At 39.7% G+C, this 14684-nt stretch overlaps 1 protein-coding gene across 2 annotated transcripts in view; it reads right to left on the reverse strand.

The window, feature by feature from the left end:
- Nucleotides 1-694: 694 nt before the first annotated feature.
- LOC129868613 (tumor necrosis factor receptor superfamily member 19-like) overlaps nucleotides 695-14684 on the reverse strand; it is a 64593-nt gene continuing 50603 nt past the window's right edge. Inside the window, exons 1-9 of one of the 2 annotated variants that reach the window (XM_055942739.1) lie at nucleotides 8964-9293; nucleotides 8274-8370; nucleotides 5398-5576; nucleotides 5119-5204; nucleotides 4600-4764; nucleotides 4296-4397; nucleotides 2590-3197; nucleotides 2163-2211; nucleotides 695-1423 (exon numbers count right to left, since the gene is read on the reverse strand). In XM_055942739.1, coding sequence (XP_055798714.1) covers nucleotides 1113-1423; nucleotides 2163-2211; nucleotides 2590-3197; nucleotides 4296-4397; nucleotides 4600-4764; nucleotides 5119-5204; nucleotides 5398-5576; nucleotides 8274-8357 — 1584 coding nt within the window. In that variant the 5' untranslated portion in view covers nucleotides 8358-8370; nucleotides 8964-9293 and the 3' untranslated portion in view covers nucleotides 695-1112. Of the gene's footprint in view, nucleotides 1424-2162; nucleotides 2212-2589; nucleotides 3198-4295; nucleotides 4398-4599; nucleotides 4765-5118; nucleotides 5205-5397; nucleotides 5577-8273; nucleotides 8371-8963; nucleotides 9294-14684 lie in introns of those variants that run through there. The other variant, XM_055942740.1, reaches the window with a different exon arrangement.

A 14684-nucleotide genomic window follows, 5' to 3' on the forward strand; every position in this document is an offset into this window, starting at 1 on the left:
CAATCTCAAATTAGATGGTCTTACTTGGAAGTCAGCTTTGTAGTAGTTTACAATTTGTACTGTAACAAAAAACACAAGATACTTTATATATATATTAGCATGGTAAACAAATAATTATTTTGGTTGCAAATACAAGTTGGTTGTCTCATTGACGTGTCTGAAAACATGATATTTAATGTAATGCAAACAGAGAACATCAGAGAGCTGCATCAGCTTGTTTAGGACCATAATATAGCTGTATTTGACCAGACAGGAAATGCATAGTAACTATGTCATAAACATAATTTCAATTTAAAATAAATCAATATCCTGTCTCCTTCAGATGTACAATTATTGTACTTTTTCTTATTTTTGACTGTGGATTGTGATGTCTTCCGATCAATTTCTTGTAAATTGTATGCTATACTTGTTTTGAAAGTAAATTAACATTGCTGGGAAAAAACAATGTTTCATAACAAAAATATTTGATAATGTTACACAATGTAGATACCTTGCGAAAATTAGGCTTAGTAGAAATGTCAGTAGTGCGGCATTAGTCCTGCTTTTCAATTTTGCCTTGCAGAAATACAGCAACTGGCCCTGGTTTTTGTTGAAATGTGTCTATGACCATATTCTTTATTATGTACAGTAAATGCGATTACTTACTGAAATCATCTGCTCCTGACAAACTACATAGTAACAAAATAACCATGAATCTGAATGTAATTTTTTATTTTGTTTATAAAAGTCCAAGACATGTATAAAAAGTAAAACTAATACAACTTGATTCATTCAGTAGACAAATTAAGACTGTTTGTACAGTACTTAAGCATCTAAAATGTATCTTCTGACAAACTTTTCAAATATGAATGCATTATTTTCCTGCATAGCATTTGCTGCATGACAAAATAATTGAAACGTACAGTGGCTTATATCACATTAACATTCACATACACTACATGTGAAACCAGGTAAAAAATGTAATATAATCCATTCAGAATTATAAACAAATATTTACACATCACCACCCGAGAGTTTGAGCAATTTCATTGTTCCAGGTAAGTTCTAGTTCAGTAGTACGCATACTGATTGTGTCAGCCCTCTGGGCTGTATTGGCAGAAGAGTTGTTAGTATTAACAGTAAAATGTGCATCCTGTGACCTGGCGCTGAGTCTGGCTCTGCATGGCATATTCACACAGCAGGAGCAGAGTGTCGAGCCGCTGCAGCAGGTAGAATGTGTGGAGCAAGTCAGGTACTGTTAGCAGAGTGCAGGAGGAAAGGTACCGAAAGACATGATCAAACCCGCACAGGCCTTTGAGCAACTCGTGAGGTACGCCCATCTTCAGCGCCACCTGCTGGTAGTTCTGTACTCCTGGGAATGTTGGGTCCAGCTTCAAAGCCAGAGAATCCACCAAGGCCTGTGGCAGCCTGCCTAGATGGACACCTGGATGGAAGATACACAGGCCAATGGGGAAATTATGGCATTAAAAAAGCAGAGCTATAACACAGTACAGATCCCACTGCCCACTGCCCACCTACAACTGTTTAACCTCCCACCAGAGGTGAACTATTCTGTTATGCCGTTTCTACATTCAACATTTGAAAATGTCTCGTGGACAGTGACAGTGTGCAAATTGTATTCTACTATTCTAACTTGCAACAGTAGTTGAGACTCCGACTGAGTTCCAAAATAATTCATACAAATGTATCTGAGAGCCTTCAAAAGGGGTCAGTTGCCCATCCCTGCTATAAAGGGAAAAATGTTCTCTTCTTGAAAATTTGCCAGTGGTGCCAAGTATGCAGCTAAGTTTCTTGGTACAATGATAGTCTATTTTTCCATGTGGCCTGTAGAACAGTAAGACAATGTATATTGGACTATACCTCTTGGCCAAGACAAAGGAAAGTTTTAAAACTAGCCAGACTTAATGAAAAATGACTTTTAAAAACTACTCCTGTTAGAAATGGCTACATTAACTTTAAAATCCAGAACCATCCAGAACAAAATTGTGGTTCTGTGAATATGTATCTCTACTGAATCCCTAGCCACAACAACAACTGAACTTCACCTAATACAAATATGTGTATTGTGGTCTTTTGACAATCCCCAATGTTTCATTTAGTTTCTGTTGGATGTGCTCCAGCATTAAAATAGGCTTTAGATAGTCAACTGAAGAATATCCCACCTTGCATGATTCGGATACAGTTCTTCAGCAGGCTCAGTGTTTCTTCCATCTACACATAGAAATATTATGAATACATTGTTGCTTTGTTCAGGGAAATATCCTCTACTAAATGAGCGAAGCTGTAAACTTAATTTGGCACATCTAGCTAATTATGTGTGAAATGACAAGTGTGAAAAATATCTTTAAAGGCATCCAGTATCTTGCCTATACTAAGAGGATATCACAACTCATATTTTATGAGATCAGTGTGCGTGCCACACCTTAAATAGTAAAATTAAAGGTGACATTTGCTTATAATATTTGCTGTATGAGCATAAAAGACAGCTAAGTCTAGTGACTGGTTACTCCAACTCTCTACTGCTGAGTAAAAGGTCCTCTGTGTGAGAGGAACAGGTGACACAGCCCTGTCTTTCCTAAGGGTAATTACCGCATTACTGCTGTAGCAGGGTTGATGACTGCTGCTCCAACAGCTGTCAGTTTGCTCCTCTGGGCAGGCAGATGGACTCCCCAGTTGTCTTCCTCCTGACCCATCTCCGGAGGGGCCATCCTTAATCTCGGATATCACAGTAATCCCCAGGCTCACAGAGCTACAGTCTGGGTCTGTGGCACTGTGGAGGGCTGCAGTGCTGTGGAAGTCTAGCTCAGTGCACTCCACTGGTACATGCTGATGGGGAGGGCTATCCTGCAGCTCAGAAGCATCGTAACCCTTACTGCTCTGCAGGGGCTGGAAAAAGGACCCTGCCTCAGACTCCCCAATGTCTACTGGACCCACAGGGGTCTCCATTGTGATTGAGACATCACTGCTGATTGAGGATGGCTCAGAGGATATCTCAGAGGATATCTGAGAGACCAACCCAGAGGAGCAGTTACTGCAGGTGGAGTTACGCACCAGTGGCTGGGTCTCCAGCAGGTTGATTTGGTCCTGAGTTTTAAGGTCAGGGTTTCGTAGAACGAACCCCAGAGGGACAGTCATGTCCACATTGGACTGCAGTCTGGCCAACGTGTCTGCAGTGGTGGTAGAGTTATCACATGCACCTGTAAGAAGACACGTCATCAGATGGTAACATTAGTACCCCAACAAACCCCTAATGAACCATGGATTCGCAAATTTACTATAATATGAGTCAATTAGGGAATGTTTATCCCATTGTGCTAGTGGAAATTGGCCTATATGGATGAAATAATATGTCATTTAGCAGACGGTTTTATCCAAAGTGACTTACAGTCATGCGTGTATACATTTTACATATGGGTGGTCCCCAGAATCAGTGGTGTAAAGTACTTAAGTAAAGATACTTTAAAGTACTACTTTGGTAGTTTTTTTTAGGTATTTGTGCTTTACTTCACTAATTGGGTACTTTTTCCACCACTGCCCGGGATCAAACCCACTACCTTGGCGTTACAAGCACCATGCTCTACCAACTGAGCTACAAGGGACCCATAGAGGCAAATTGAAATGATTTGAACAGAATAACCCACACAGCGCTGTGAAGCGGAGAACCTGAAGTCTGACGTCATGTATAGCATGTTACTGTACAACCGCTGCATTCCAATTTAGGCGCTTATCAATGACAAAATCTGCCATATTCAACACATATATGAGATGACAGGGGCTGTGAGTGGAAAGGGTTAAAGCTCTTATTCATCATGTGTTATGTCTGTTGTAGTAATATATATACTATATACACAAAACATTAAGAACATCTGCTCTTTCCATGACATACAGTAGACTGACCAGGTGAAAGCTATGATCCCTTATTGATGTCACTTGTTAAATCTACTTTAATCAATGTAGCTGAAGGGGAGGAGACAAGTTAAAGAAGGATTTCTAAGCCTTGAGACAATTGAAACATGGATTGTTTATGTGTGCCATTCATAGGGTGAAAATATTGAAGTGCCATTAAACGGGGTATGGTAATAGGTGCCAGGCGCACTGGTTTGGGTCAAGAACTGCAACGCTGTTGGGTTTTTCCTGTTCAACAGTTTCCCGTGTGTATCAAGAATGGTCCACTACCCAAAGGACATCCAGCCAACTTGACACAACTGAAGGTATTCCTAATGTTTGGTATACTCAGTGTAAATAATGTGCTGTTCAATACATCATGGTGGGTGCTGTTCTACTCTTATAGTTACCCGAGTCCTGGCTTTGCTGCTCCAGATTCAGCGTGACCACGTTCACTGGGGATGCTGCACACTCCATGTCACTCTGACTTGTGCTTTGAGGAGCCAGGCATCCTTTCAGAGAGAGAATATCATTCATGAGCTAGACGAGGCACAGTTTGAGGAGGATTACCTGTACCCTGCATGTTACTATAAAAGCGATTCTAACAAACACATTGACAGAACCCACATTATTGCAGTTTCATCAGTAGTTGTGTGAACATCTCATGCAACAAACACTTCATTAAATGAGATATGTGTGCAGATCATGAGATACCTTTAAATATTTTCTTTAGTAAGGTATGTCTGAAGTATATAAACAAGGCAGCGGAGAGGAAGATTGTCATGGTAACCAGGGCAAAAGAAATTGTGGTGATGACAGCAGCATTTTGGGCTGGGCCTTCTGGGCTCCAGACTTTTCCCACATCCACTCTTCTGCTTCCTGCAAAATAGAAGGATTGAGGTTGGTGCTGCATAAGGCTGAGCACATGCTTACACACACAGCATTTATTTCATGTTTTACATTTCTGACTTTGATACATTGGCAAATAATGACAGTAACACTATTCTATGAATAGAATATTACAACAGTGTTGTAATTCTTGAATATCTCGTAACCCAAACAATGCATTCTCTACGGCAACAGATCTCAAAATAAAAACATGGGTAATTATGTTTCCAGTACATGGAGGAAATTTCCGAATATAACAGTACACAACTGACTCATTCAATAATGAGTGGTTCTGAAGTGGTTTTCCTTTCTCAGAGTCCTGGGCCAAGCTTTTCTGAGACTTACGGCTGCACTGCTGCTCAGTGGTGGAGGGACCACACGGCATGCACTCTAATTCCTGCAAGCCATCCATCCGTGTCTTACTGTAGAATCTGCAATTAGATCAAATTAAAGCAGGAAAAAAAGTTGGAAATAGTTGTATTTCAAGTAAACAAGCTAATAAAACTCCAAGTCCACATGTTCTGGATGGAGAGCTTTTATGACTTAAAAGCACAGCTACGTCTTAAGTAAAGATCTGTAGATACTATACGTAAGAATGCAATTAGATAATGTACAGGTACAAACCCTGGCAAGCACTCCCCACAGATAGCATTGCTCTTAGAGGTGCACAGTGACTTCTGGTGCCTGTTTATGCGTTTACACGACTGGCAGAATTTGCAGTTGTGGTAACCTCGGCCCTCTTTATAAGTCTTGACACTACAGGGGATGCAAGAAGCCGACCATCCACTTCCATAACCACAGTCCTGGCGGGAAATAAGAATCAAAATATACAGTGCACATTAGACCTGTTTACAGCTAAGGATTTCACTGAAGTAAATTTGTTAAGATAGTTGCAAAACAGAAATATAAATTAATATGATAATTAGATGTCTAGATTACAAAGTACATGACAGTTTCCCCTTCCAATGACCACATGGGGTTATTTTAGGTCATGGGTAAACCTCCATTGGCAAGCTCTTCCCAGCTAGCAAATTTGGTTCCTTGGAAGTTGTGGGAACGTATGTTTTCAGTTTCACATTGGTTGAGGTAAAGTTAAATGTTTTTAAATGCCCTGAGAACAGAAGTGAGCATTTAGCCTGTTCTGGGAATGTTTATTTTGAAGTTTTGAGAGTGTTTTACTCTGGTTCCTTGAACGTTTTATTAACGCTCTGAGAACAGAAATTCTAGGTTATTTTGAGTTAAAAAAAAAAAATCCTTAAAACTTTCACTGAATGTTTCAATAAAACTTTTAATAACACTGCTATCTTATTTTGGGTACACTTTTTTTTAACTGTAAGCACAGATAGGACACATGCAAATTAATTTCTTTAGGCATTAATCATGCAAACACATTTCTTTTTTATTATGACAAGGCATCAGTGAGATTCAAACCTATAATCTTCTGTTCTCTATCCATGGAATTAGTCTTAGGCACCACCAGGATGGGGATAGCAAGACATGTTTTTTTACCCTTACAAAGTTGTTCAATTTAGTCTATTCAAACAGACCCCATTTCTGAGGAAACAAGCACTCATTATGATCAGGTGTGGCCAATTTGTGGGCGCGGCCAACACACCTTTACAATCTTAAAATAGAGGATAGAGAGAGTGTTGTTGATAATGTAAATGTTTTTAAATAACATTCTTAGAATGTTCTCTGAACAGTCTGTAATACCTACATGTTTCAAGCAGACCACCATAGTCCCTATGCCCAAGAACACCAAGGTAACCTGTCTAAATTACCATTGCCCTGTAGCACTCACATCTGTAGCCATGAAATGCTTTGAAAGGCTGGTCATGGCTCACATTAACACTATCATCCCAGACACAATAGACCCACTCCAATTCGCATACCGCCCCAACAGATCCACAAATGACATAACCTCTATTACACTCCACACTACCCTTTCCCACCTGGACAAAAGGAACACCTACGTGAGAATGCTGTTCATTGACTACAGCTCAGCGTTCAACACCATAGCGCCCACAAAGCTCATCAATAAACTAAGGACTAAACACCTTCCTCTGCAACTAGATCATGGTCTTCCCCAGGTGGGGAGGGTAGGCAACAATACATCCGCCACGTTGACCCTCAACACAGGGGCCCCTCAGTGTTGTGTGCTTAGTCCCCTCCTGTACTCTCTGTTCACCCACGACTGCGTGACCGCGCATGACTCCAACACCATCATTAAGTTTTCCGACGACACAACGGTGGATGGCCTTATCACCTACGATGATCAGACAGCCTATAGGAAGGAGGTCAGACAAAAACTTCTCCCTCAACGTCACCAGGACAAAGGAGCTAATCGTGGACTACAGGAAACGGAGGGCTGTGCACGCCCCCATTCACATCAACAGGGCTGAAGTGTAGCAGGTCGAGAGCTTCATGTTCCTCAGTGTCTACATCACTAAGGATCTATCATGGTCCAAACACAACAACATAGTCGCGAAGAGGGCACGACAACGCCTCTTCCCCCTCAGGAGGCTGAAAAGATTACTCTTTGTAAATAGCCTCATTATTGTTGTTTTATTGTGTTACTGTTTTTTGTATTATTATTTTTGCTAATCTTTTCTTTCTTTTTAACTTTGCATTATTGAGAAAGGGCTCGTAAGTAAGCATTTCACGGTAAAGTCTACACCTGTTGTATTCGGTGCATGTGACAAATAAAAAACGATTTGAACATTGCTAAACTTTTTCTTGTGGTTTTTATAGAAAGTTTTCTTAACGTTCTTGAAACAATCTGAGAACATGTCTTTAAATGGAACCGTGAGGAAATCTGTAAGAAATGTTACGCTAAAGTACTGCAATTCCCACAGAAGAACATTGTTTCGTAACTTTCTCTGCGCTATGAGAACATTCCCAATGTCAAACCTGTTGGAGAACGTTACTAGAACATTAGCAAAATTTAAATTAAATGTAACCATGTTTGAACTTTTAGGAAACGTTCTGTTAAAGTAATGAAATACCAAGTAAATCTAGTTTTGTTGTCAAATTTCTTAATGTGCTGAGAATGTTCCAAAGCCAAGCAACTATCCTACACCATTTCCAGAAAGTTGTGGGAAGATTGTATACAAAAAAAAACATAGTAGAACCACTTTCTCACCAAGCTCTAAGAAAAATATGGTTCTCAGAACGTCATCTTGTAGCTGGGTTAGTAGGCCTGCCAAGTGGACTTGTAAACTTGGAACAAAGTTCTCTCTGCCAGTGGGATTCTTTTAGAGTGAGAGATTGCCACAGACAAACCAAACTCTTTGTGGTTTCATAGTAATGTTAATTACAAATCCCAGTTCTGCAGTAATTTTTGTTGCTCAGATGAGCTGATAGGCTACTACACATGGCTGCAGTGGAAAGGAGATGAATCAGTGTCTGTGTAGCCAGCACCAGGCCTATCTATATTTTGACCTTTGTAAAAATCCAGTAATTTCTCTTTCAATATTCCTGTATAGTTTTATAATACCCACCTCTGACAGCTCTTGTCCCGGTCCACATTGCAGACAAGGGTGGCAGTCCCCACTCAAGTAGTACTGGGTTTCAGAACAATCCATGACAGCAATGTAACTAAAATAAAAATATGCATAATAGTTTATAGCTCAGTAGTTAGCCCATTTTGAAATCTTTATAATGAACAGTGATTAAAATGGAAACAAAATGCATAGGTTGCTGTTTCTTAGCCACTGCATAGAATATTGAATCAAATATATTGCTTGTGCACATGTTGAACCAATATCCTATCACTTGATGTCACTAAAGAACACAAAGAATGTAGACAACAAAACACAACAAGAGGATATACTGTTACAGGCAAAGGATTTCTAAATCTTAAATCAGATAGAGGATGGATGGAGCCTATGTGTTGTATTGAGGGGTAAAAACCTACATAATAATATTGAGAAAAAATACATGCAGAGGTTTTAGCATAACTTGTCCTCTACTTTAACTTACAACACTGCTACTAATATTGACGAAGAATTACTAAACTGTTTTATGAAATACCACAAAGCAAAAAAACACTACGGTTGGACAACTCAGACATTAGCAACTGGAAAGATGATTCATGACCAGCAGTGCGCACCGCATTACAAGCCAATAATAATTTCCCGCCCTGAGTATCACATCAAATGATTCAAAGTTTTTAAAAAACAACGTTTTACCTCAATCCATAAGGTTGTCGAAAATACTTTAGGGCACCTTTTTCTATCGTTTTCACGAGTCTATACTTGTGCACGCTATCGATAGTCTATGCAGTCCCACTTCATCCGATCTGGACATGCCCTGACATGCCTCACGGGCTGCGCGTCTGGTGGCCAAAACCAGCATCAGTGCGCACTAATTAGGTAACTTCTGAAATTGTGCTTGCAATTATCGGATAGGGAATATGGCCCTGTACTTTTGTTATAGTGGTCCTGGATATTGGCTAATTACAGAGAATAAACACATGGTAGTAGACTGACTGTCTGTCTGCCTACAGTAGCCTATCTTTCTGTGTAGCCTGCCTGTTATGTCTGTCTGTGTAATAGCAATGTAATAAACTGCAATGTAATAGGCCTATACTAATATGTGTAATAGATATGGATTGTATAGGATAGTAGTTTAATAGGTTGTCTCTGTGTAATCACTTATTTTACACCTGCTACTTTAGTTTACTGTGTATTTAAATAATCAAAAATAATTCAATTAAATTGATTTTGTGACAACAATTAATACATTTCCATTTTTTTTATCTCTATTAGAGAATTATGGCAATTTTTGACACAGTATGAAAACTAAACCTACAATTTTTAAGATGTACTTTTCAGTAGGATCAAAACTGTTGTGACATAATACCCTTTCCTCATACATTTACAACAAAACACACCAGCATGTAGGCCAGTTTGGGACAAAGTGTTTTACCTTCATCCAGAGTAGCCTAAACCTCTGTCAATGTTTGATACTTCTCTCAGTAGTGTACTTTCAATTTGTGCCATCTCCATTGTTTACTACTAAATTCTTCCATGCTGTGCCAGGCTGACCTGATTACTGCTTGTAACATATTATCTTTTTCCAAGCAAAGCACTGTTCAGTCTACATACTTATCATCACAAAGGACAGGGAGTAATCAAACATTAGAGTGTGGGTTGATTCATATTACATCAGCTTTCACACAGTTTTCATAAATCCCTCAAACTAACCTTTGGGGTACAGAGAATGCATCAATATCCTCCTATTGTAAGAGGAACTCAAAATGCTCAATCCTCTCATTTTACCTGTAGACTAAATCCTTTATTTTAAAGGTGCCAGACAATGTTGAAATGACTCATATCACATACTGTAGCCCAGTTGATGTTTATCAGTTGTGGAGGGCGATGTGGAGAGGAGCCGAGCAGGTCAGAGTGGTAATGGAGGTGAACTGTGTTGGTGTAATGAGTAATCTTTACTTTAGACCTGAAGACTCCCATCATCTCCTTAGAGCAGCAACTAGGCAGAGCAGTCGGCTAACACAACATTATGTAAGTCAAGTAAATATCGGGGTCTGATTGTTGAATATGCCTTGCATAATCTTTAGTTCTTAGACATATCTTCTCAAGAATGTTATGGGAAGCAAAGTTTTGTTTGTTGCCAATATGTATGTTTTAGCTGTTGGACAGGTGTTGTTATGTTTTGTGAGAACTAGAGAATTCCATTGGACGAGGAAACAGAGGTCATGCACAGACAGTCCACCTCAGACTTAGATGTCATCGTTACAGTTGGAGCAGCCTTCTCTATTCTAGTAGACAGCAAGATAGAGAATTCACTCACATTCATAATCTCAACAATGTGCAGTGAATGTTGTGATGATGATATTACACTTTCGTGCTCATTGCAACATCATTTTCCTACCATAACATTTTGTCTTTTAAGAATGCAATACACAAATGATGATACATATTCCTCATATGCTGATTGCAATTTAAGTGTGTGAATGTATGCAACTAGTTTGATTATGTAAGTGATGTTACTTTCTACCACTGTATCCGACCATGGAAAGCAGCTCCTACCACTGTTTCAGAGTGTCTGCAATGTCTCCCTTTAACCCAGCCGGGTGACTGGCTCATTCACTGTGCTTCTCCTATTCTGAAGAAGCATTCAGACCAGCTAATAAAGTGAGTGGCAGACTTTGTATAGTGTGTGGAATGTTATTTTGTAGCTAATTAGTTTATTTTGGTTTTCAAATATTGCTGTTGTTAATAATAATACGCATTTTTCTTCCCAACTTCAACAATGTTTTAAATAATTTTACTCAAGATTTTAGTGGGGAAAACATTTTCTCAACACACAATGTTCTTTTGGTGTCAGGAAATAGTTGAAGACATTATTTCTACAACCCAGACTGTCACCCAGTGCTCACCAACAGGTTTATGTCTAGTCTACTGTCATGTGGTGTTAAGAATGGATTATTTTACTTTGTTTCCCGCCAAAGGACAGGCATTATTTTTGAATATATAAGTAAGTCGATTTCAAAGGATCACTCAAACATGTAGCCATATTTTGCTAAGTCGAGGCTTCTCTATCCAACCATAAACATAAGCCATCAATCAATTGTGGCCATTTTAACGATGCATCATAACGTTGTCTTAGCCACTTGGGAAGGAATCTCGAGTGCTGATAGGAAACAGCCAGTGGTCTTTCACCTAGTGCTGTGTACTTTAAGAACTGTTTTTTGTTCCAGTGGGAGCTGGCCCTCCGAAGGCCATGAATGACTGCCAAACACAGACAGGCAGACACAGAAATGTGTAAGATAAGAACCCTGACTGAAACATTTAACATCTGCAGCCAAAGGGAAAAAGCTATGTTTTTTTAAAGCACATTTTGTTGCTTGCCCAAGTAACCTCACCAGCTCCCCAGGTGACAGACTATCACTGGTTTATTCTCAGCTCCTCATCACCACAGGAACATCAGCCAATCAGATGGTATATGGGACAGGAAATAGGAATTTTCCAGTGTCCTGATAGTATTTTAACCTGCTAACATGTTTTGTCTTAAGTGGTTTCAAGGGTGTAAACAGATCATTACAGTAATCATCCCATATATTCCGAAGCCTAAACAACTTTCAGAAAATTACCCACAAAATGATTGCAGTTTATACAAGTAAGATAGGATGTGCTATTGTCTGATATACAGTATTAGTCAAAAGTTTGGACACACCTACTCATTCAAGGGTTTTTCTTTATTTTACTATTTTCTACATAGTAGAATAATAGTGAAGACTTCAAAACTATGAAATAACACATAAGGAATCATGTAGTAACCAAAAAAGTGTTAAACAAATCAAAATATATTTTATATTTTTCAAAGTAGCCAGTCAGTTATGAACAAATTCTTATTTACAATGACGGCGTACACAGGCCAAACCCGAGCGACGCTGGGCCAATTGTGCGCCGCACTATGGGACTCCCAATCACGGCAGGTTGTGATACGGTCTAGAATCGAACCAGGGTGTCTGTAGTGACACCTCAATCACTGAGATGCAGTGCCTTAGACCGCTGTGGCACTCGGGGGCTTCATGAAGTAGTCACCTGGAATGCATTTCTGTGCCTTGTTAAAAGTTAATTTGTGGAATTTCTTTCCTGCTTAATGCCTTTGAGACAATCAGTTGTGTTGTGACAAGGTAAGGGTGGTAGCCCTATTTGATAAAAGACCAAGTCCATATTATGGCAAGAACAGCTCAAATAAGCAAAGAGAAACGACAGTCCATCATTACTTTAAGAAATGAAGGTCAGTCAATGCAGAAAATTTCAAGAACTTTGAAAGTTTCTTCAGGTGCAGTCGTAAAATCCATCAAGCGCAATGATGAAACTGTCTCTCGTGAGGACCGCCACAAGAAAGGAAGACCCCGAGTTACCTCTGCTGCAGAGGATAAGTTCATTAGAGTTACCAGCCTCAGAAATTGCAGCCCAAATAAATGCTTCAGAGTTCAAGTAACAGACACATCTCAAAAGCAACTGTTCGGAGGAGACTGCGTGAATCAGGCTTTCATGGTCGAATCGCTGCAAAGAAACCACAACTAAAGGACATCAATAATAAGAAGAGACTTGCTTGGGCCAAGAAACACAAGCAATGGACATTAGACCAGTGGAAATCGGTTCCAACGGCCGTGTCTTTGTAAGAGTAGGTGAACAGATGATCTCCGTATGTGTGGTTCCCCACCAGGAAGCATGGAGTAGAAGGTGTGATGGTTTGGGGTGTTTTGCTGGTGAAACTGTTGTTGATTTATTTAGAATTCAAGGCACAGTTAACCAGTATGGCTACCACAGCATTCTGCAGCGATACGCCATCCCATCTGGTTTGCGCTTAGTGGGTCTATCATTTGTTTTTCAACAGGACAATGACCCAATACACCTCCAGGCTGTGTAAGGGCCATTTGATCAAGAAGGAAAGTGAAGGAGTGCTGCATCAGATGAACTGGCCTCCACAATCATCCGACCTCAACCTAATTGAGATGGTTTTCTCGATGAGTTGGACCGCAGAGTGAAGGAAAAGCAGCCAACAAGTGCTCAGCATATGTGCGAACTCCTTCAAGACTGTTGCAAATGTATTCCAGGTGAAGCTGGTTGAGAGAATGCCAAGTGTGCAAAGCTGTCATCAAGGCAAATGGTGGCTACTTTGAAGAATCTAAAATATATTTTGTTTTGTTTAACACTTTTTTGGTTACTACATGATTCCATATGTTTTATTTCATAGTTTTGATGCCTTCACTATTATTCTACAATGTAAACTAAATAAACAAAAACCCTTGAATGAGTAGGTATGTCCAAACTTTTGACTAGTACTGTACTTGTCCATCCTTATTACTTTAACAAAGAAAATATGCCTATGTTGTCTTCGTTTTGGTCAAATGAAGGGCTTTTTAGTGTCTGGACTGTCAGCAGACAGTGCATAATAAAGGGCACAAGTGTCTTTGAAATGTACTATAACAAGACAACGTTACCCCTGGGTGGATTTATACTCCTTTGTTGCAGCATGCCTGTCACTGCAGAGTTAGTGGTTAATGTTGTACAAATCCAGTAAAGATATTGTCTACTTCATTTCTGCTTTTACCACATTAAATCTCTGAGATACTGTATGTGACATACTGTAGATCATCCACTGGCACAGTGAACACTGACCAGAAGCTGTTGATAAATTCTAGTGTTCCATCTGACTGCATCTCCTTTATTCTCATAGGCCCATTGCAGACAATGATTGGCACAAGTGTATTTACACAAAAGGTCCACAGTTCTTACAAACCAGACATGTTTGATGTGGCTTGGCAGGAATAGCCAAAAGTTCAGTAGAATATCAGACTTCTTCTCTTTTGAAAGGAGTGGATGGTGGATGGCTACCGTACCGATGATGTTAATATTTAATCTGTGGGTAGCCTCAGAGTATGGCACAACACAACCACAGATTGACACCAGAAAATGCAGGGGGCCCCACTTGGAAAAATGATATTCCCAAGTTAATGTTGTGTGTTCATATTCAGTAAATTTTAGGTCCTGCAGGCTGTCTTGACACATAATAATGTCATGAAAGCACATTCTAATAGTGTAAGAGGTCCTTAGTTGACACTAAAATGTTGTATTCTATACCCATTGGAAGATTTAAAAAGGTGTTAATTTGTTTGATACAATTACAGATTTTCTCAGGTGACCCCATTTCAATTTCAAGCGACCCCATGTTTGGAAACCACTGCTTACAGGAAGGGTGGCAGTAAGCCACTGGTTACTAATAGCTCAATGCACTGCCCTTTAACATTTCACAAACACAAGTTACCTCTGTTGCTGGCGCTGGTGACCTGCAATACCAGAACCAAACTGAAGAGTTCTCAGTAGCCTCCATCATGGGTTGGTGGAGTATATTTTGCCTAAAATAATGGA

The sequence above is a fragment of the Salvelinus fontinalis genome, chromosome 13 (assembly GCF_029448725.1).
Source record: "Salvelinus fontinalis isolate EN_2023a chromosome 13, ASM2944872v1, whole genome shotgun sequence".
NCBI lineage: Eukaryota > Metazoa > Chordata > Actinopteri > Salmoniformes > Salmonidae > Salvelinus > Salvelinus fontinalis.